General features: G+C 41.3%; 1 protein-coding gene across 1 annotated transcript in view; it reads left to right on the top strand.

Moving 5' to 3' along the window:
- LOC311038641 (uncharacterized protein) overlaps positions 1 to 22,120 on the top strand; it is a gene marked incomplete at both ends in the record, with an annotated part of 134,402 nt that overhangs the window by 22,468 nt on the left and 89,814 nt on the right. The window contains one exon of the mRNA XM_084048212.1: positions 3,649 to 3,715. Within this exon, the coding sequence (XP_083904338.1) occupies positions 3,649 to 3,715 (67 nt within the window). The remainder of the gene's footprint in view (positions 1 to 3,648; positions 3,716 to 22,120) is intronic.

Consider the following 22,120-nt stretch of genomic DNA (forward strand, 5'->3'; position numbering starts at 1 on the left):
TATTCCTATGAGCCACTTTAAATAGAATAACACTGACACTTTCCTCCATCCGTTCCCTCAAAGTAGGCCTACTCCTTCCATCTTCTCAACACACTGTCTTCGGTTGCTAGAACATTTCCATCCATCCTTCATCACCTTAACCTCTTGCTCATCCTTCCCATCTCATTGCCTGTCTAGCCAATCGGTGCGGGTCCTTTTCTCCCTCCTTGGTGTCCAAACTTTCATACAACTACTCATTCTCTTTTCCTTAACCCTCACAACCTTTCTCTCCGCCTTCTCTTTGTACTCCTCCCTACTTTCTTCATCTCTCTTGCTGCCTTTCTTGTCTCCTCCCTGAGCTCCACAGAGCATTGTTCTTTCTTCATCTTCACGCCTAACATCAGCTCCCAGTACCTACCACAGGACTCAAGCCATGCTACTCGATTGTTGGCACCTTCACCGTAAATGGTACCTCCTGTTTGAAAATGTTCAAAACATACTATGGGAGTGCCTTTTGGTGATTTGGTAATTTACCTCAAAGAATTATAGGCAAAATGATGCAGAAATGTCACATTTTGGCAGCCATCTTGAAAAAAATGGCTGCCATCTTTTATTTATGAGTGGCCCGGTGTCCTAAATCAAAGTGTGATCTCCAAAGATGTTTTGTACCAAATTTCTCGCTTGTATCACCATTTGAACAATTCTCCCAAAATACTGCCGTTAACTAGCGCACTCCCATTGCAACGCCCCCTTTTAGGCAATTAGCATGAACACACCCACACACCTTCATACTCACATACATCACGCAACATTTCAGCCTACTAGGACAACAACTAGGAGGATTTTATCAACCGCTGGTGGCCATTTTGAAAAATGCCTGCCACGCCCACCAGGGTGAGATTTTGTGATGTCCCAATATCCAGTTTTGTTCAACATAATCTGTAATCATATATCTATCAACACAGCCGCCAAATGTTGTGCTTTCATCATAAAATGAACGATTGTTTTGGTGTTGGGCTATGCTGCCCCATAGGCCACTCCCACTGCCACACCCCCTTTTTGGAAGATGGTATGAACAGTTACTCAGCTATTCATGACCAACCTTTCCACAACATTTTGTGAAAATCTGTACATCTATATCAAAGTTATGCAATTTCTTTGATCGGCCACTCCCATTGCCACAACCCCTTTTAACCAATTAACACGAACACGCACACACAGCTTCACAAACATATACTTGACCTTCATGCAACATTTCAGCTTCCTAACGCAAAATCTGTAGCTGCTAGAGTGTGATTTAGGAAGGTTTGGTGGCCATTTTTAAAAATGCCTGCCACGCCCACAAGGGTGAGAATTTCTGATGTCCCAATATCCAGTTTTGACTCCAATATGTCAATCAACACTTCTGCCAAATTTGGCGCTTTCATCACAAAATTGAACGATTTTCGTGCTATGCCGCCAAGCTACAAGTAGCCACACAAACAAAAGGGTTTAACATGCAAAAAGTAATAATAACTAAGAGGTTAACATAAGTTTGGGTCATACATAAGGGTTTAGGAATAACAAAAAATGAATAATAAAGTCAAAAGAACTAATTGTAAATGTGTGAACTTGTAGTTTAGCTTTATTAACACTATAAACCCTGTATACTGTAATTGAACAGGGTTCCTCCGGGGTCTATTCTTGGCCCTCTACAGATCTACACACTATTGTGAGCTTGTAGATCTGCTATTTCCACGGAATGTTTTCCCCAGAATAGGGAAGCTAGGGATCATGAGGTTCACAGTGTTCTACTTACATGGGGTTAAACGTATCAATACTGCAATATAGAAATACCCTGTTACAAGTAAAAGACCTGAATTCAAAATGTACTTGAGTAAAAGTATTAATTGGCGTCAACATGTACCAAAAGTACTCATTATACAGAATGTCCCAGTTCAAGTTTTCAAATGTGTGAGATGGTGACTCTCACTCTCTTATTGGTCAGATGGTGCACTTTGACTGATGCTACACCATATGTTTCCTATTCAATATTCACATTGATTTCCATAAAAATCTGACAGACTGCAAGACAGACTGCACAAATTATTCTAAATTGTCAGATCTTTAATCACTCACCTCAGCAATAGAACTCTCTCTCTCTCTCTCTCTCTCTCTCTCTCTCTCTCTCTCTCTCTCTCTCTCTCTCTCTCTCTCTCTCTCTCTCTCTCTCTCTCTCGCGTCACATTATTTGCTTGAAAATCTGTTATTTTTGCACACGCATGCATCCAAAGGTTCCTCCCCCTTATAACTGCCTGCTCTTGGCAGCGCAGCATGACACACAGAGGAGTTCTAAATAATTACGCATCTGTGAAATATTAATAAAAACTAGCATTATAAACTTGACCGGACAGAGAAAATTGCAGGTGTTGGAGACTGGGGTTAAGACAACAGACAAATTGTGCAATGTAATAATTTGTAACCCTTCAGATCACGCGTCTCCATGCGTCCGTTGTATTGGTGAAATTAAGAGCAGACAAGACTGTTAAAATTAAGTGTATTTAATAATAAAGCAGTAAGTTAAAATAATTACAGATTGAATATAGAAATGTACTTAACAGAGATCTCTGGGCTCCCAATTAACTGGCCTTAGCAGCAACAAGTTACTTCAAGATCAGTTCATCAGGTCTGAGCTCCGCTACCTCTCCCTGGAGCCTTTTTATAAAATCCTATACATGTTATAATAAAAGTTATCAAAAGAAGTCGCTGTTGGTCCACCAGGGTTTCTTCATCAGGTTGGTTAAGTGGCCCCCCCCTGGCTGATTTACGGGTTTGAATGACGACCTTGTCCCTCGCACCTGTGGAATGCAGCACATCCTCCCTACAGATAACAGTCTGAACATACTATCTCAATGCATCGGCCGGGAACTGAGAGATAACACACAAAGTTTCGCTATGGGAGCAGAAAATGCAGTTTTCTAAAGTTAATGTCAGACAGTGGACAAGTACATGCATATAAACATATTTAGCACAATAAATCTACTTCTAAGAATATCATACTAACAGAGCTATAATGATTTCATTGGGTAATAATGTATTTTCTTTGGGTGTATATATGACCAACAATGAAACAATAGTAATTACGACACATGCATTTAGTCTAATACCAACTGCTAATAACTAAAGCTTAAAAGGATAAGTTGCCAACACAGGGTACACCCGGCAGCTAAGATTTTGGATTTGTAGAGCATAGAACATTAGTTCATCTTGATCTATGTTGTTGATCCTCCTGTCGGCGACATCTGGGAATATCACTGTAATGTTCCATGGAATGACACAAGTTTAAATGTGCACAGCGTCCTTCATACAAGAGACGCACACACCTAACACTTCTGCTTTTCACTACAGTTAACGGGTGGGGCTACTTAAGATACAATAATGTATTTCACTTTATCACCAAAATACCAGCAGAAGTGGATGTCTCAGTGGTGCATGAGTTAACACAGTTTTCCACTTAGGGTGATTTGACAGCGTGAGAAATATGATGTGTGGCGTGAGTGCGTGGGAAGAGGATTATTTGCTTGTGTCTTACGCTCATTGTGTGAGAGTTGGCAACTCTGGTTAAGGAACAGTGTGTTAACACTTGATGTAGCTTCACTCTGTCATTGTCTGTTGATGTGTGAAATACAGGATGAATACTGGAAACTGCTTAGTGAGAAGAGTTCTGAGCTGAGGAAGAAGAGTCAGATGCAGATGGGTAAGGTTCTAGCAACACACACGCACGCAAGCTCTCTCTCTCTCTCTCTCTCTCTCTCTCTCTCTCTCTCTCTCTCTCTCTCTCTCTCCACTTAAACCCTATATACTTCTTTGACTGGGGTCCCCCAGGGGTCTGTACTTGGTCCACTCCTTTTTCCCCTCTACATCAAATCTCACTGTCAAAAATTGCAGATCCATTTAACTCTTACTTCATACTGGAGGGGGAGGGGCCACCTCCAAGTATGATGTAAGAACAAAATGGCCGCTGTGTGAATATGGTTAATTGAGTTTACAGTGATATTTCTATACAGTCATAAAACAATGTATCAGACCTCATGTCTTCTATACTCATCATGTGTAATGAATGTGTGTTTGTTGTTCTTCTGTAGAGATGAAACAGTCTGGTCAGATGGAGATGAAGTCCATGGATCAGACATCAACACCTCCCCTTCCTCCTGGTGACAAGGTTATTATAGTTTTGCTAATCTGGGAACCCATTCAGTAAAAAAAAGAAAAGGGGGAAAATATCTGGAGGCACCACCTCCTTTTTTTGTTTAGAGACAGGAACTCGGCTTGGCTCCCCTTTCTTAGTCCACTTCCTCCCGAATGCTTCTGTGTTTATTCCTACTAACAGCAACACTACATGTTTAAGGCAGTGGTGTTGCTGTTTGCAGAATCAGTCTTGAGAGATTATAGTTATGCTATAGTTTATATACATGTGTGTTTATTTTTTTGTAAAACCTTTCAAGTTTTAGTTCAACCCTTTAGGACCGGGAGAAGCATCAGTGTCATTTAGAGCTTTGAGATTTCAGCTAAAAAGCATTATTTTATAGCCTACTTTGGCTATTCAAAAATAGCAGATCTACAAGCTCATAGCGCGGCACTCGTGCCACGCTATGAGCTTGTAGATCTGCTATTTTTGAGAAATCGTGAAAATGTGTGCACATCTTTGAATTTATATTTTTTAAACCGAACATTTGTAACTCAAATCTTTCCTTCTGGGGGTCCCTGGAACAAAATATTTTGAGATGGGGGTCCGCGGCCAAATAGATAAACATTTTGGGGCCCTTGACAAGAAAATGTTTGCAAACCACTATAGAACAGGATTTAGAAGACATTTTGTAGAATCGGCCTCAGGTCTTAATGGGTTAAGTGTTTTTTAAAGATAATATATATATATATATATATATATATATATATATATATATATATATATATATATATATATATATATAATGGAATAATTGTCAGAGGAAATATTCAAAATGATCTGCAAAAAACATCTTTCTTTCTTTTCTTCATCCATGCTTTCATCCATCCATCCATCCATCCATCACAGCTGTCTCAGAGTTATTCTATGATGACAGAAGGACAGACTTACACTCCAGCATCAGTCAGCAGCAGTACAGACCTCAGCTCTCAGCATGTCCAGACAGGAAGCTCTATGACCTCCCAGAGGGAGGTGAAGATGGAGGAAGAAGAGGATGAGGAGGCAGGAGCAGAGGGAGAGAGCAAGAAGGTCGAAGGTCAACCTGACGTGAAGATGGAGGAGAAACCAAAGGTGAGATCTGGTAGGATGTAAAACCAGCAGAGCCCATATAAAGCAGGTTCTCTAGGGCAGGCAGACTAAGGAGAGAGAAGCTCTCATGTCAGTAAGGGTCTGGCTCTTTGTGTCATTCAGCTCACTGTGATACATATATTAGCTCCTTGGCTTGACCTATTGTAGCTGACTGAGTCCATATTCAGTGGGAGGAGAGGAGAGATGGGACAGCAGTCCCAGTTTAATGGTGACAAAGCAGCAGTGATCAGGGGCTTTGGAGCTTTGCGCGTCCACTCTGTGCTTTTGTTCTCCACATCCTTAGCAGCCAGGCTGGGGGTGTTGGTCTTGCTTCTGTCTCCTTGGCAGTGGCGTCAGTTCAGTAAAAGCTAAGGTATGGCAAGGTTAGGGTTGCCAACTCCCAGAGATTAACATAAGGGACACCTATCCAAAAAAAAAAAAAAAAAACCCGGAATGCATAGAAAACTGTGCATTTACCTATAACACAATACAAACACAATGGTCTTACATCTACATTAGGCTACTATTCATGTTTATTTTTCTGGAGCCAAGGTATGGCACCTGCCATATCTTGCCATACCCAATTGACGCCCCTGCTCCTTGGTACCCCTCATTACTGGTGGGAGGAGACTGAAAACAGTCTTTCAGTCTTCATCCACCTGCTGGCTTATCTTAGATGGGCGAGAGCATTCAAAGCCTTGCTGTTCTGTAGTATGAGTTTGACCCATTGTTGTTGTAGTGCATCGTAGATTGTCTGTGGGCTGGACAGGTGGACATGCTTCCCAAGATGGTCTGGTCAGAGTCCTTCCATAAAGGCTTGTAGGGCCAACTCCTTCTGGACAATGCATGAGAATGTAGAATAACTGTAGTAAATCACCCACGACTGCAGAGGATTATTGAAGCTGCCGTGTCTTGGTGGTCAAATCTGGTATTGCAAGACTTCCGCATTGCCAAAGACATTTTAAAACGTCATTAAAAATACACCACTTGCCTGCCAAAGACGTTTTAAAACGTCATAAAAAAGTTGACGTCAGAATCAGGAGATAACGTGATCCACAGATTTACTGCTACATTCACTTCCCGTTTAAAGTATTTGGGAAATATTCTGTATCTCGGTTCCTATGTTGTTGTGATGTAATTTTGGCGAAACATGCTATTTTCAACGACGTATAACAAGCAAACGGGAGGTCGCTTGTTATACTTTTTTTTGTTGCTTTTCTCACGGAAGCACAGTGAAACCCTCAGCAACCATCAGGGGATCAATCATACTGGAGATAAATATTCTATGACGAAAATCGTTAAAAATCCTGGCAGAGGCTGCAGCCTGTTTTAGAACATGTGTATTTACCTGCGGCAAATACATATTCAGATTATTATTAGGGGTTATTAATGCTTATCTGTGTGGCTTTGTTTAGGCTGAGTGCCATTTATAGTGAGGCAAAGTGTTTAATAAGGTAAATAAATGTCATTGATGTAAATTATGTATTTTCTTTTCTCTTTTTTAGGGAACTACTCATTCCCATGTTGTCTCTGGGACTACATTAAAAGAAGAGAAGATGAGCACTGTAAAGCAAAAAGGATGTCTCTCAGCCTCCTCCTCCACAGCTGAAGGAGTGAAGCATAGTGAGATGGTAGACACTTCAGATCAGAAGAAAGGAAAAAGCAGAGTAAGGGTTTTATTTGGAAGAATGTGGAAAAGAATGAGAAGAGTGAAGCGTACTCCATATGAGAAGATAAAAGACACTCCAAAGGAGACAACAGAGTGGGATGAAGAAAGAGACAGAAGAAGAGTAAAGCATGCTACAGAGATATCTGAGGAGACTCTGTTTGGCCCTCCCTTCACACCTGGTGATAACCCTCCCATTCAGTCCCAGTCTCAACCCCAGATCTACCCACTGGAACCTGGCAAGTATCACTCAAGCACTGAAACTACTTCTCCATCTCCTACCACATCCTTTGACACGTGGTTTTCTTCACAGAGAACACAAGACAGAAAGAGAAGAGAAGACGAGTTGAAGGCCACTGATCTTCCTTCATTAAACCTCCCTCTGCTTCCCTCTTCAACTTTAGATGAGTCTGCTATTCCCTCTTCCCAAGATGCTTTACAGGAAGTAATTACACCTACTATGTATCCCTCTGTTGTTATAGTCTCCCCCATGTTGTCTTCCTCATCCACATCTCAACAGTCAGAAGAAACAATGTCATGTGACACAGCCTGTGATTTGTCAACCACAGACCAGCCTGTTACAGAGTCACTGTCCTCTCTACATCCTTCAATGGAGTTTCAAGATGAAACTGATCTAACTTCATGCTTCAATAGTTTGAGGATAGAACAATCCATGTCTCTGCCTCGTTCTCACAGCTTACCCTCACTGAGCCACATTCCATGTTTAGAGAACACGACAAGTTTCAGAGCAAAACGGTCCCACAGCGTTAATGATGTTACACTACTGGACAAAACACAGACAATTACACCTGATATCATTGTTGTAGAAAAGAAGGAAAGCTACAGGTTTCACTGCACCCAAGCAGGACTGTTCCAATGCACCGTGACCGGCCTGGTGTTTAAGATGAAGACAGAGGGAGATGTGACTTACAGGACAGTCCCCTGGGACCGAGGGCTTCTATCCCAGCTGAGCAAGAGGCCTGCAGGACCACTTTTTGACATCAAAGGTTCTCAGGGGTCTGTGTGTCAGTTACAATTTCCACATTGTGAGATCCTCTCCATGGGTGGAGGCAAATACTTGTCTGTTCTCCATGTGATGGATGATGGCTTTGAGCTGATCAAACCCCATATGATCACAGAAACTCATGTTATCATAGATGTAACTGGATCATCATTATTTGGTGTCATCAAAGAGAAGTTGTTCGGGCCCAGTCCTGTCCAGCCCATTCCTGTCCAGCCCAGTCCTGTCCAGCCCATTCCTGTCCAGCCCAGTTCTGTCCAGCCCATTCCTGTCCAGCCCAGTCCTGTCCAGCCCATTCCTGTCCAGCCCAGTTCTGTCCAGCCACTTCCTGTCCAGCCCAGTTCTGTCCAGCCCATTCCTGTCCAGCCCATTCCTGTCCAGCCCAGTCCTATCCAGGCATTGGTGTCACTGTTTTATAAACCACCAATTGAAGATGATCCAAGTTCAATCCTTAAAGTATTGTTGCTACCTGGGAATGTTGTGCTGAGAGAAGTGAAGAAGGAAAGGAGGGAAATGAATGGAGAAGAGATTTACATTGAAGTGTCTCTCTGTAAACTAATCCCAAAGCAAGAATACACCCTCTCCACTTCCCCTCAAGATGATTCCATCATAGTTCTACCAAATAAGGCAGAATTTGAAGTTGATGAATTATCCTACCACAATTACATGCCAACATTTGTCATTAATTTAGAGATTTTTTTTAGCCATGTTCGGCTGCTACTAAGCAACAGTAATACCTCCTCCGTCTGTGCATGGGAAGGTTATGTGAAACTCTCAGCGGCTGCTTTAAGAAAACAACAACTTCAGCACACTCTGAGTCTTCCAGCAGAAGACAGATTGCTTGATATGCGGAGCAGCTTCATCGACAGCGTTTCAGATCCCGTCCTCAACAATCTCCTGGACAAACTTTTCCAGAAGAAGGTTATGATAAAAGAAGAGTATGATCAGGCCTACGCAGAGCCAGTGAAACATAACAAGGCTCGTTTTGTCATCGATGCAGTGAGAAACAAAGGAACTGCTGCAAGTTCAAGCATGATAATGTTTCTCTGTGAAACCGACCCATTCCTCTCGACAAATCTTGGGTTGATGTAGAACTGTACTGATGTACTTAAAATACCTTCAGTATCTAGGCAACTTACTACTTCTCTTCTTATCTTTCTGAAGATGAAGACAAGTTGGTCACGTTGAAGATGGATCATTATATGTATACCCCCCCCCCCCCCCCCCCTTTTTTGTCATCCAGAGCGACTTAAAGAAAATGACAATGGCAATGACAGGTGCAATGCCTTGCTCAAGGACACTTCAACAGAGTGATTGGTTGTTTCAGGATTTAACACATGATGTTTTGACTATGACCTCAGGACACATTGGCATCCGTCAGTCTCGAGAGACTATGGAGTCGCGCCCTGGACAGTGGCTCCACTGCTCCTGGTGCAGTGTTGGGTGTGGCTGAACAGACCTATGTGGGATTTACATTCCCTTCCACACTTCACACAGGGGAAGACTGATGCTGGTCTGTCTGTCTGGCTTTGGGCCTCATTTTTTCGCCTCAGTCTCTTCGCCACGGACTGCTGGGCAAGCGTCTCTTCAAACTTGAAGAGACCGTCCTGAATAATCTGTTTCCAAGCCGTTCGATCTAATGCTGCAGCTTCCCAGGTGTCCAGGTCGATGTTCAGGGCCTTCAGGTCTCTCTTGCAGATGCCTTTGTAACGCAGTTTAAGTCTACCTATGGGACGTTTTCCCTGAACTAGTTCTCCATAGAGGAGATCCCTGGGAATCCGTTCATCATCCATCCTCACCACATGACCAAGCCAGCGCATGCGTCTCTGTATCAGAGTGCTGTACATGCTGGAGATTCCAGCACTCTCCAGGACGGTGTTGTTTGGCACTTCGTCTTGCCAAGTGATGTCCATAATGCGTCTTAAGGCAGCACATGTGGAAGGCATTAAGTCTACGTTCCTGCCGAGTGTGTAATGTCCAGGACTCACTGCCATACAGGAGGGTGCTCATGACACATGCTCTGTAGACCTGGATCTTGGTTTGCTGTGTCAGCTTACTGTTGGTCCACACCCTATTTGTAAGTCTGGACATGGTGGTAGCTGCCTTGCCGATGCGCTTGTTGAGCTCCTGGTCAATACAGAGTGAGTCAGAGATTGTTGAACCCAGGTAAACAAAGTCGTGGACAACCTCCAATACATAGTTGGATATCCTGTTGTTAGGTGGTGAGTCCACATCCTGTCCCATGACCTGTGTTTTTTTCAGGCTAATTGTAAGTCCGAAGTTGTGGCATGCCTCGCTGAAGCGGCTCATGAGAAAATAGAAATTCCTTTTCAAGTGTGTTTTTTGCACATAAGTAAGTTATTGCACAATCTTTGTGAAAGATCATTGGATAAACTGTTGGTTGTGATCCTGTAATTTGTATGTTGAATCATACGATGGAAAAAACTTGGTCTAAACATGACAAACAGATCATATCAACAGGATGACTTCTAAAAGACTGACCACGACAAACTGGAAGGATGCAGATCAGCTGAATGATGAACTATGGTTGCAAACATTCCTAGAGACTTGATTGATTGATTGAATACTTTATTGGTCAGAAATGTAAACGGCACGGTAAGACATTTAGGCTAAAAGGGTAACACAAAACAAGTCCTGGAGACTTTTTCTCTGTTGTGTTAATCTTCTCTTTTCTCTGTTTTTTCGTTTTTTTTTTTTTTACGGGGCCAGAGCTCAGCTCTGGACCTGTTTTGTTATTGGCAGTATTCTGTCACTTCTTCTTCTTCTGCCACTTTTCGCAGTTCTGGCTGAACCGTGCAGTCGCTTTTTACGAAACTCGGCCATATGGTAGATGGCCATGAAAAACGATCAAGAAATAATTCTCACAATCTTTCGTCCAAAGGTGGCGCTATAGCACTCAATTGAAAATGGCAACTTTGAACAGGTACAACTCATGCCCTGTTTGACCTAGAGCCATGAAACTTGGATACACATATGCGTCTCCTCATGCTGAACAACTTTCACCCTCTGACTTTTGACCTCTGACCTTTAGATCTCTCACCATTTTGAATTATATGAAAAACAGTCATTGGCTCCTAACTTCTGCATTTTTTCACTTATGGAAAATCCGTTGGAAATTTTTGTAGGCAGAGGTCCAAAGTTCCAAAGTGTTAAAGGTTTCGTGCAGATTGCTCAAAAATCCCAGGAGGAGATAGATTTTAACTATTACAGTTTTATGAAAATTATTCATCTGTGCCTAAAACATACATGCAGACTCACATTTCTTTGAAACTTTGCAGAAATGTACAGGGTTATTCCAAATATCACTGAAACCAATCTTACTCCAATTGGCCAAAAGGGGGCGCTATAGCAATTTTTTGAAAAGGCAGACTTTAAACAGGCATAAGTCATGCCTCGTTTGGCCGAAAGTCGTGAAACTTGCTTACACATGTGCCTTGACTCATGAGGAACACACGTATTGATTTGACCATTAAGCTCCGCCCTTAGATTTTCCGCAATTTTGAGCAGTTTGAAAAATACTTGTTTTTGCCAGTTCTGGCGTTAACCGTGCATACGCTTTTTACGAAACTCGGCCATATGGTAGATGCTCATGAAAAACTACAAAGAAATAATTCTCACACTCATTCGTCAAAAGGTGGCGCTATAGCACTCAATTGAAAGTGCCAACTTTGAACAGGTACAACTCATGCCCTGTTTGACCTACAACCATGAAACTTCGATACACACATGCGTCTCTTCATGCCCGACAACTTTCGTGGTCTGACTTTTGACCTCTGACCTTTAGATCGCCCACCATTTTGAATTATATGAAAAACAGCCATTGGCTCATAACTTCTGCATTTTTTCACTTATGGAAAATCCGCCGCTTTTGTTTTGTCGGCAAAGGTCCTAAGTTCATGTGTAAAATGTTTCGTGCAGATTACTCAAAAATCCCAGGAGGAAATAGATTTTAACTATTGCAGTTTTATGAAAATTATTCATCTGCCCCTAACACATACATGCAAGACTCACATTTCTTTGAAACGTTGCAGTAATGTAGAGAGTCATTCCAAATATCACTGAAACCAATCTCACTCCAATTGGCCAAAGGGGGGCGCTATAGCAATTTTTTGAAAATGCAAACTTTAAACAGGCAAAAGTCATGCCTCGTTTGGCCGAAAGTCGTGAAACTTGCTTACACTTGTGCCTTTGACTCATGAGGAACACATCTATCGCTTTGACCAGTAAGCTCCGCCCTTAGATTGTCCGCAATTTTGAGCAGTTTGAAAAACACTTAAACCCAGGATTTTTCAGCTATTTGCGTGAAACTGTATCATCTGTGTGATCTCCTTTTTCACAGTTACTTGTCTGTTGGGCCAATGGCGTCTCCCTTAAATGAATGCCTCACAATCTCAAGGTCGCCAGTTCAAGCTTCACTTGATGCAGACTTAATTTAAGTTGAATTGCAAACAACATGACTGTATCAATGAATACATGTGCAAATGGTAAAGATAACCTGAAATGCTTATTTGAGAGTACGTTTTTTCAACGTATGACATACTTCATTCTGAAAATAGCTGATCTACAATCTCACAACTTTTCATGGTTTGTGAGCTTGTAGATCGGCTACTTTCACTAGTTTTGGTTCTGAGGAGATGTACAATTTCTTCATTGGTAAATGGTTTGTGAACGAGTGATCTTAGTGTTAGTGAAACAGGGGCTTGGTTCATGAAAGAAGGCAAGAGTTTATGATCTTCAACAGACAATATCAGCCTGGACAAAGCTATAGCACTATATGTAGTGTTGCAGCCTATTAGTCTGAAGGTTGAGAGTTTGAATCCTGTTAATGGCAGTAGGTTGAGATATCCAATCAAACCATTATGTTTCCATCTCTCTCTCTCATCAATCTATTGTTTCCATGTCACTCTCTCTCTCTCTTCAATCTATTCCGTTTCCATGTCTCTCTCTCTCTCTATTCACTGGCCCCGTATTATCGCTGCTTGCAGCTATATTTTTTCTTGTTTTCGTAGTTTTTCTTTTTTCCTTTACGTCAAATTGTTTTGTGTGAAAAAGGACAGGCAAAATAAGCCATTGGCTTCAGCCTACTCCTTTTTGGTCTTAATCATACATGATATGATGATATGTTGAATATATTGAATGTATCCTGCTAAGATCAAAATAAAATACTACTACTACTACTACTACTACTACTACTACTTGTATCCATTGTGGTCCTATTGTCTATATATGTGGAGGACGCTGCCTCTAACCTCTCTACTCTATGATGAGGATGAACAGTTCTGGAGAGTCATTTTGGACACATGGTGCGTAAAATCCCACCTTCCTCTAGAGTCTTCAGCTGCACACCAGACGTGATTTACAGATAAGCCAGACAGCCTAAGTCTTCACACTTCTGTGCTTCAGTATGTATCTATGGTGGGTTCTACAGATCCACAGTTTGCTGATCTATTCATAACCTTATTTTTATTTTTGTTTTATTTGATTTGATTTTACTTTCTGGTATTTTTCTATGTTATTATTATTTTTTTAAACTTATTTGGTTCTTTTTGTTTGCCTGCACTGTTTTAGGCGGTTTGTGTACCAAAGAGAAAACTAAATAAAGTCTCCAAGTAAAAAAAAAAAATCAATGCTTTTTTTTTTAAATGTTTAACTTACTTTAATAAGCTGGAATCATGTGGGTTTGTTCAAATCAGAGCAGGGTCCGGGTACAAACATATAATTTGTTTTTCTCTTCAAATTAAAAGTGAGAAGTCGGTAGCGCTGTCGCCTCACAGCTAGAAGGTCCCGGGGACGCTGTGGGCGCTGGGGGCGTGTCTTCTCCTCCGCGTCATCAGCGCCCATACCCTAGGTGGGGTTGGCAAAAGGGCCTACTCTGTGTGGAGTTTGCATGTTCTCCCCGTGTCTCCTAGGGTAGCTCATTCCCTCACAAAAACATGCAGTAATCCTGGTTGCTATACCGCCTCCCCCATGACAGCTGGGGCGCCTGATGGAGGGGAAAGGAACTGGTTGGAATAACGTGGTCCTTCCACACGCTACGTCTTACTGGGGAAACTCCCCCCTGTCAGGTGACAAGAAGGTAATTTGGCTCTCATGCATTGAAGGAAGCATGAGCTCGGCCCTGGCCTCCCTAGGCTGTGGGGGACTGGTGTAGCGCTGGTGTAGGGATGGTGTAGCGCCCAGGATCACTTAGGAAATTGGCATTGGGTGAAAAAAATGGGTTACAAAAATCGCGAGAAAAAAATTAGAGGTAAAAAACAATTACAAGTGAGAAAAACAAGAAAACAGACCAAATTTCCATGTTTTACTTTTGAACCTAAAAAGAACAAAAAGAAAACTGACGTGACGTTCAAAATAAGGGTCAAGTGTTTGAGGATTTGACTGTTGTGTTTTACTTCACAGGCTTCTGGAGTTTTTAAATGACAATGGGTTTATATAAGGGGGCGTGTCTGATAACATGTATATCAAAGATTTTATTGGTTGTCTGTTGTACAGTGTTTTATATCTTGTTTGGATTTGAGGGTAGTTAGGCCTTAGTTTTATTTTATTTTAGTCTTGGGGGATGGCTTTTATGATCTTATTTTATGGTGTCTGGTATTCATATTGTATTTCATCTTCTGTCCCACTGAGCATTTTTCGGGCTATTAGACGTCTAACATACGTCTTAAAGGGCAAGACCAATGTCGTATCTGGTTATGTTTTATATACCAGTATGCAAGTAAAAATAGATGGCTAAAGTAAAAACATATAGAATGTAACTAAAGAAATATATACTACAGCTAAGTAAGAATCATGAGTGACACAGACTAGTGCTTGCATAGATCATCAGGGACACTCGGCTGTAGGTGTGAATGGCATCTACAACTCTATTGTTTAACCTGGAGACGCCAGGAAGCAGATAGGGAGACAGTACCATTTGCAAAGGATCAAAGAACTCCTTGAACAGGTGGGGCTCTCATTGACCCCCACCCAACATGAACTATTTGCATTCTAATGTGAAGCTATTTGTGTTATAAAAGCTGAACTAAAATGTAGCTCAGTATGAGTACAGTCTCACACGCCGTTAGGCTGTGTGGCTCCTGCTTCTGCTATGCTGTTGTACTTGATGCTGAATAAATGGTGAATCATGATGGAAACTCTGGGTCCGCGATGTCTCTCTTCTCCACTACTTTTGTAACATCTACCAGCCGGGTAACCGCATTTTGGGCCTCTTCTGACACGATTTAATGGCGAGCCAGCGGCTATTGTTGCTTTCCTTTCCGGGAGCACTTTAGAGAAGAACCTGTGTGTTTTGAGGTGGCCGCGGGAGCGGGCCTGGCTGTGGAGGACGTTTGGTTGGTTCCACGGGAGTCTTCCTACGGCGGCGAGGAGGACCACCGCGATGCAAGCCATGGGGACGTCAGCGCGACCTACGATTAAGGACCTCGCAGCGGCTGCTGTGATGACTGCGACGGCCTCGGGACCACTTCTTAGATGGCTACACTTCTCTACTCTTCTCTACTCTTTCCGTGGTGGCTGTCGGTGCGCGCGGCTGTGAAGGCGTCGAGGCGGCTGTGCGGGGAACTTGCTGTGTAGAAGTCCCCCGTGGGGGGAGGAGAGGTGAGAGTGGAGAGGCTATATTTTTTGGCTGGAAGACAAGATGAAGATACCATCTGGGAACAGCGCTCAGCTTTTTTTCTGCTGAGGCGCGTTAAGCCGACACGTTTCTAAATACTGATATTCTTTCTTGATTTTGTGAAACAGTTCGTCTATTTTTATTTTGAAATTGAATGTAAATCACTGTATGACTTTATTGTGTAACTTTGATGCCTGTATCTAAGTTGTTTTGTCTGATGTGTTGTTTTTGTTGAATCTTACTGAATGTCTTTGTTCTGCTTGAGTCCAGCCGACGGTCTTGGGGGGTGTAAGTGGGAGTTGTGAATGTTATCGTTTGATGTTTTTTCTTTCATACTGTTTTATTTAATATACTTGTTGCGAAAGACGTTATAAGTCTTTCGTGGGGGGAATGTCGTATCTGGTTATGTTTTATATACCAGTATGCAAGTAAAAATAGATGGCTAAAGTAAAAACATATAGAATGTAACTAAAGAAATATATACTACAGCTAAGTAAGAATCATGAGTGACACAGACTAGTGCTTGCATAGATCATCAGGGACACTCGGCTGTAGGTGTGAATGGCATCTACAACTCTTATGTTTAACCTGGAGACGCCAGGAAGCAGATAGGGAGACAGTACCATTTGCAAAGGATCAAAGAACTCCTTGAACAGGTGGGGCTCTCATTGACCCCCACCCAACATGAACTATTTGCATTCTAATGTGAAGCTATTTGTGTTATAAAAGCTGAACTAAAATGTAGCTCAGTATGAGTACAGTCTCACACGCCGTTAGGCTGTGTGGGACAGGGGCTCGGCTCCTGCTTCTGCTATGCTGTTGTACTTGATGCTGAATAAATGGTGAATCATGATGGAAACTCTGGGTCCGAGACGTCTCTCTTCTCCTCCACTTCTTATTACAACTAGAATAATAGTGTTGTTGACTCAGGCCCAGACTGGCGTCTGCTAATCAATCAGGGACACTCTGCATATCTGTGAAGTACAGTCATTTAGGCCTACATGTCTTTGTCTTATCATCCTGATCACACCTTGAGCAGGATATAGGAAGCAGATAGAGAGACAGTAGGCTACCATTTGCAAAGGATCAAAGAACTCTTGAACAGGTGGGGGGGGGCTCTCATTGACCCCCACCCAACATGAACTATTTGCATTCTAATGTGAAGCTATTTGTGTTATAAAAGCTGAACTAAAATGTAGCTCAGTATGAGTACAGTCTCACACGCCGTTAGGCTGTGTGTGTGGGACAGGGGCTCTGCCCCTGGGGGCTCTCTGGTTCTCATGCTATGCTGTTTGCTGTTTGTGGATGAATAAACCGAATCGTGGTAGAACCTGGGAATGCGATGTCTCTCTTCTCCTCCACTTCTTATTACAACAAACCAGCCTGCTAACCCGCATTTTGGGCCTCATCTGACACGTCACCACTCATTTTCAACATTGAACTATGTCTTTAATACACCTTACAGCTGTTGTGAAAAAATAAGCAAAGTGGAGAGCACACGCTGAGCAAACGCCATTTGTATCCTTGTAAACGTGTCAACCTGCTGAATATAAAAGGGCCTCCAGACACCATACTGGATGCCACACAGGTTGAAGAGGGCATCGTTGCATGATGCCTGGCTTACAAATAACAACGGATACCTTCCCACCATCTTAAGCTGGTGGCTTGCCTTTCCTGGAAATTCCTCACATTGATTATTTTTGACTCAATGGAGGCTCTATGAGTCTCCTGCCGGTCATCAAATTATTGTCTCAGGAATGCGACAAAAACTTAAAAAATCTCCATGAATTCAAGGCTTCATGGGGTGTGTAGTTGATAGATTTTTTTTTTTTGGGTGAACTATTCCTTTAAGGACCCCCAAAATTAGGCCGCAGACCCCCATCTGAAAATGTTTTGTGCCAGGGACCCCCAGAAAGTATAATATTTGCCTCTATAGACAGAGCAACTTTCACTTGTAGCTGAGTAATATTTGACCTGGAGTATTTATACTTTGAATGAAGTACTGTGTGGCTGAGTACTTTGTACAGCACTGTTCATACAGGTGGTTAACTTTCATTCCCATTTTATACAAACCAGCTTCGTGGAACTTGACTCCCTCTGCTGGTGAGAAGTTGAGGTGCATTTCTTACATTTCTCCTTCACACATTTCCATTAAGACCAGTAAGGGAAAGCATCTGTGTCATTTTAAGATGTCTTTGGCCATTCAAAAATAGCAGATCTACAAGCTCATAGCGCAGTGCCGTTTGGAGTACCTCAAGGCTCCGTTCTGGGCCCTAAACTATTTTTCCTTTACATCAATGATATATGTGAAGCCTTGCAGGATATGCGCTGTGTTTTGTTTGCAGACGGCACCAGCCTGTACTCCTCAGGTGCAGACCTTGGGCAGCTCTTGCATGCAGTCGAAAATGACTTTAAAAAAAAAATAAAAATGGTTTGACATAAATAAATTGTCATTAAATATCAGTAAAACTAATTTCATTATCTTTGGCAAAAAAAAATACATTTTCCAATTCATCTAACCATTAATGATATTGCTTTAGAGCAAGTTGACAATACCAAATTCCTAGGAGTCATAATTGATAATAAGCTTACTTGGAAGCCACACATTGAAACCTTAAAAACAAAATTAACCAAAACAATAGCAATTTTACATAAAATGAAAAGTTTCATTAACAAAAAATCACTCCAGACACTGTACTGTTCCTTACTATTGCCATATTTAACATACTGTGTGGAAGTATGGGGGAATACATATAAAACATTATTACACGGCTTGGTTGAATGCTCGATTCTGATTGGTCAGTCATCGGTCATTATTTCTGGATAATGACCGATGAGCTCAATAACGGACCGCTGTCTAATCAGAGACTCAGAACACCTGCTCATATCAACCTGCGCTGCTTGATTTTATGCTTTATCCAACATGACAGCCATGTAAACAAACAACCAATGTCATTTACAACTAAACGTTGCTCTCAAGAATGTTTTTGAAAACATTTGAAGTGAGAAATAGACGATGCAATAACCGAAAAGTCATTCTATTTGATCCACTGCACTTCCTTGTTTATCGTGGCGCAACAACGGGGGAATACCAAAACGCTCGCCCCAAAACACAGTCGCCCCGGGGCAAATCCGGCGGTATTACAGGCAAATCGGCAGTGAATAGAATGGGGGGTGAGTGTGTTTTGGGGCGAGTTTTTTTCCATTTCGTCATTTGTTTTTGCGAGGCGAACTTGTCCGCCCAGCCCAATACTTATGGAATACTTTCATTGCCGTAAGCAAGGAAATACTTCGTTTTGTTGTTACTTTTGGGTAAATGTATTTATGTATTTATTAAGTAGCCGTGTAATAAGCGGGATAATGCATGGGGAGGTAGTCATTATTGAAATTTAAAGCCCTTCAGTCGGGCTTTAAATTTCAATAATGACTACCTCCCCATGCATTATCCCTTGCATAATTCACCCTATCTTTATATTACAAAAAAAAGCAATAAGAGTAGTTAATTTGTCTGACTACTACGCACCAACTAACCCACTGTTCATCAAAAACCGCACCCTGAAATTAGAAGATCTGGTCAAACTCAACTCCACTGCAACAATGTACAAGGCTCACAATAGGTTACTTCCAAGCTGCATGCAGGAGCTGTTCAAACTCAGAGAATCCAAATACGAGCTCAGGGGAACCGCTATCTTTATGAAAGCAAAAGCAAGAACCGACTCCAAAGGGAGATGCTTATCAGTTATAGGGGTAAACCTGTGGAACTCATTAGATAATGACATTAAAATGTCCAACTCAATAAAAACATTTTAGAAATTATATAAAGCAAAGGTAATTGATAGGTATATAGCATCAATGCAGTGAATAAGTAAAAAGATGAAAGTGTGTATCCATATGTGTGTGTGTAGGTACTTTCATATGCACATACATATATGTTTGTGGATGTGTATTTTAATGCATATATGATGTATATGAAGAAATATCGAGATATATATTGATACAAATATTAAATACAAATATAATTATTAAAGTAATATAAATAGTATTGAAAATTCTAAATACTAATGGTAAAAATGATACTAGTGATAGAAGATATTGTTATAACGAAATTCGTAAAAGGTATATACAAATTATTTACGTCTGAAGAGATAATGTGACCCGAAATGTTTCTTTTTTTTGTTTCGTCTGTTCTGAAATGTAATATTTGAAGATTTGTGTTCATTTTATTTTGTTTGAGCTTACGTTTTCTTTATGCTACTACAGTTTGATCATTTATTTGAAATGGTATTAAGGTGGGCAAAATAAGCTTTGGCTTCAGCCCATACCTTTTCGGCCAAATAGTCATCCTGTTGACTAAGTTGCAATGTATGTTCAACTGTTTTGTTTAAAAAAAAATAAAAAAAATAATGACCGAAATAAAACTAACTAACTAACTCCAGTGCCCAGCATCGAAAACCTACAAAACTAACTAGATACATTTATACGGCCAATAGGGACATGCTGATTTGGTGGTGCCATGGTTTTGCACTTTTTCTGTTTTTCATGTGTCTATGAGGTTGATAGAACTTCATTAAGCCCCCTGGTGGTGTTCTTATGGTGTTTTATGTCTTCTCTGACTATTTTGAGTTTCTACCTGGAGGCTGAAACCTTGAGGGTCAAACGTGCCAATAGAAAAACAGTGCTTTAGTGACATAGTAAAAACATACCCTCCCCCTCATTATCATAACACAACAGGTGTGGGCATGAGGAGGAGGAGGGACTAGGACAGGTGGGTGGTGCTAAGGTGGTGGAGGAGGTGCTAAGGTGAGAACCAGGTATACTTAATGAACTGGAGGCATGTCCACATAAAAACATAATTTTAACACTTTCTGTACACTTTTTTGTAAAAAATCGTCCTACTAGTATAACCATAATACCTGATGATTATGTTTTAGGGGGGGGGGGGTCACTGACAATCACGGCACCCCGTCTTTAACTTTTCAGCTGATCGCCATACAGACCTGTATCAGAGCTGCGAGGGCCCGTTCATCGCTGCTTGCAGCTTTAATAAGTATTATTATTGTGGGATCGCTAAAGCGATCACACTACTGTTATTGTCAATATTTATTTATGTCACCCCTGTTTTTTGGCACCTAACTAGTCCTTCATACTTTTAGCTACAAACTCCGTTCCAACTCTTCAACGTTCGCCCTACTCAGGACATGTCGGCTTACATTCAAATTTTTGAAATAATTTGTACTTTTAGAGATATTGCACTTTTTACTTCTAAAAAAAGCCCATTCATTTCAATGGGGAAATTCATACTTTTAGCTAGAAACTCCGTTCCAACTCTATAACGTTCAGCCTACTTAGGACATATTGGCTACCATTTGAATTTTTGAAATAATTTGTACTTTTAGAGATATTTTACTTTTTACTGCTAAAACAATCCCATTCATTTCAATGGAGAAATGCTATTTAGCCACAGTGGAGCCTAGCAACTGCTTACTATACCCTAACAACACCATATTAGAGCCTAGCAACCACCTATTATACCCTAGCAACCACCTATTACACCCTAGCAACCACTGTTTTACCCTAGCAACCACCTTTTGTACCCTAGCAACCGCATATTAGACCATATAAACGGCATATTAAACCTTAGCAACCCCCTATTAGACCCTAGCAACCACGTATTACACCCTAGCAACCACCTGTTTACCCTAGCAACCACCCGTTTTACCCCAGCAACCACCTGTTTTACCCTAGCAACCACCAATTAGACCCTAGCAACCACCTATTAGACCCTAGCAACCGCTTATTAGGCCCTAGCAACCACCTGTTTTACCCTAGCAACCACCTATTAGACCCTAGCAACCGCCTATTAGACCCTAGCAACCGCCTATTAGAACCTAGCTATCACTGTTTTACCCTAAAAAAAATACATTTTACACTATTCAACACTGCCAACACTATAAAAACTTTTAACACTAATACTTTAACACCTTTCAAACCTTTCAAACCTTTAGAACCTTTCAAACCTTTAGAACTTTTAGAACCTTTCAAACCTTTAGAACCTTTAGAACCTTTCAAACCTTTAGAACCTTTCAAACCTTTAGAACCTTTCAAACCTTTCAAACCTTTCAAACCTTTCAAACCCTTCAAACCCTTTAAACCTTTCAAACCTTTCAAACCTTTCAAACCTATAACACTACTAACACTATCAATACTCAATACCTGCAACATTCTTAGCGATCCCACACTGTTTCTTCAGGAACAGTACTTTCTAGTTATTACTACGGGGCAAGGCTGCCAGCATGGCTCCGTTTTGATATTGGCATTATTTTTCTTCTCCTTCTTCTTCTTCTTCTTCTTCTGCCACTTAAGTGGTGGTTGAACTTTGAAACGTTGTGTTTGATAAGTGTTGTATAAATATAACGTTATCATTATGACTCACAGTAAAGCTGTAATATTTCAGGATCAAAGTCCACAAACGTGTGTCATGTTAGAACATTAACAGTGGAGCCGTTTGTTTCAGGATCCATTTTGACT

This window comes from Gymnoscopelus microlampas, assembly GCF_963454915.1.
Source record: "Gymnoscopelus microlampas genome assembly, chromosome: 22".
Taxonomy (NCBI): domain Eukaryota; kingdom Metazoa; phylum Chordata; class Actinopteri; order Myctophiformes; family Myctophidae; genus Gymnoscopelus; species Gymnoscopelus microlampas.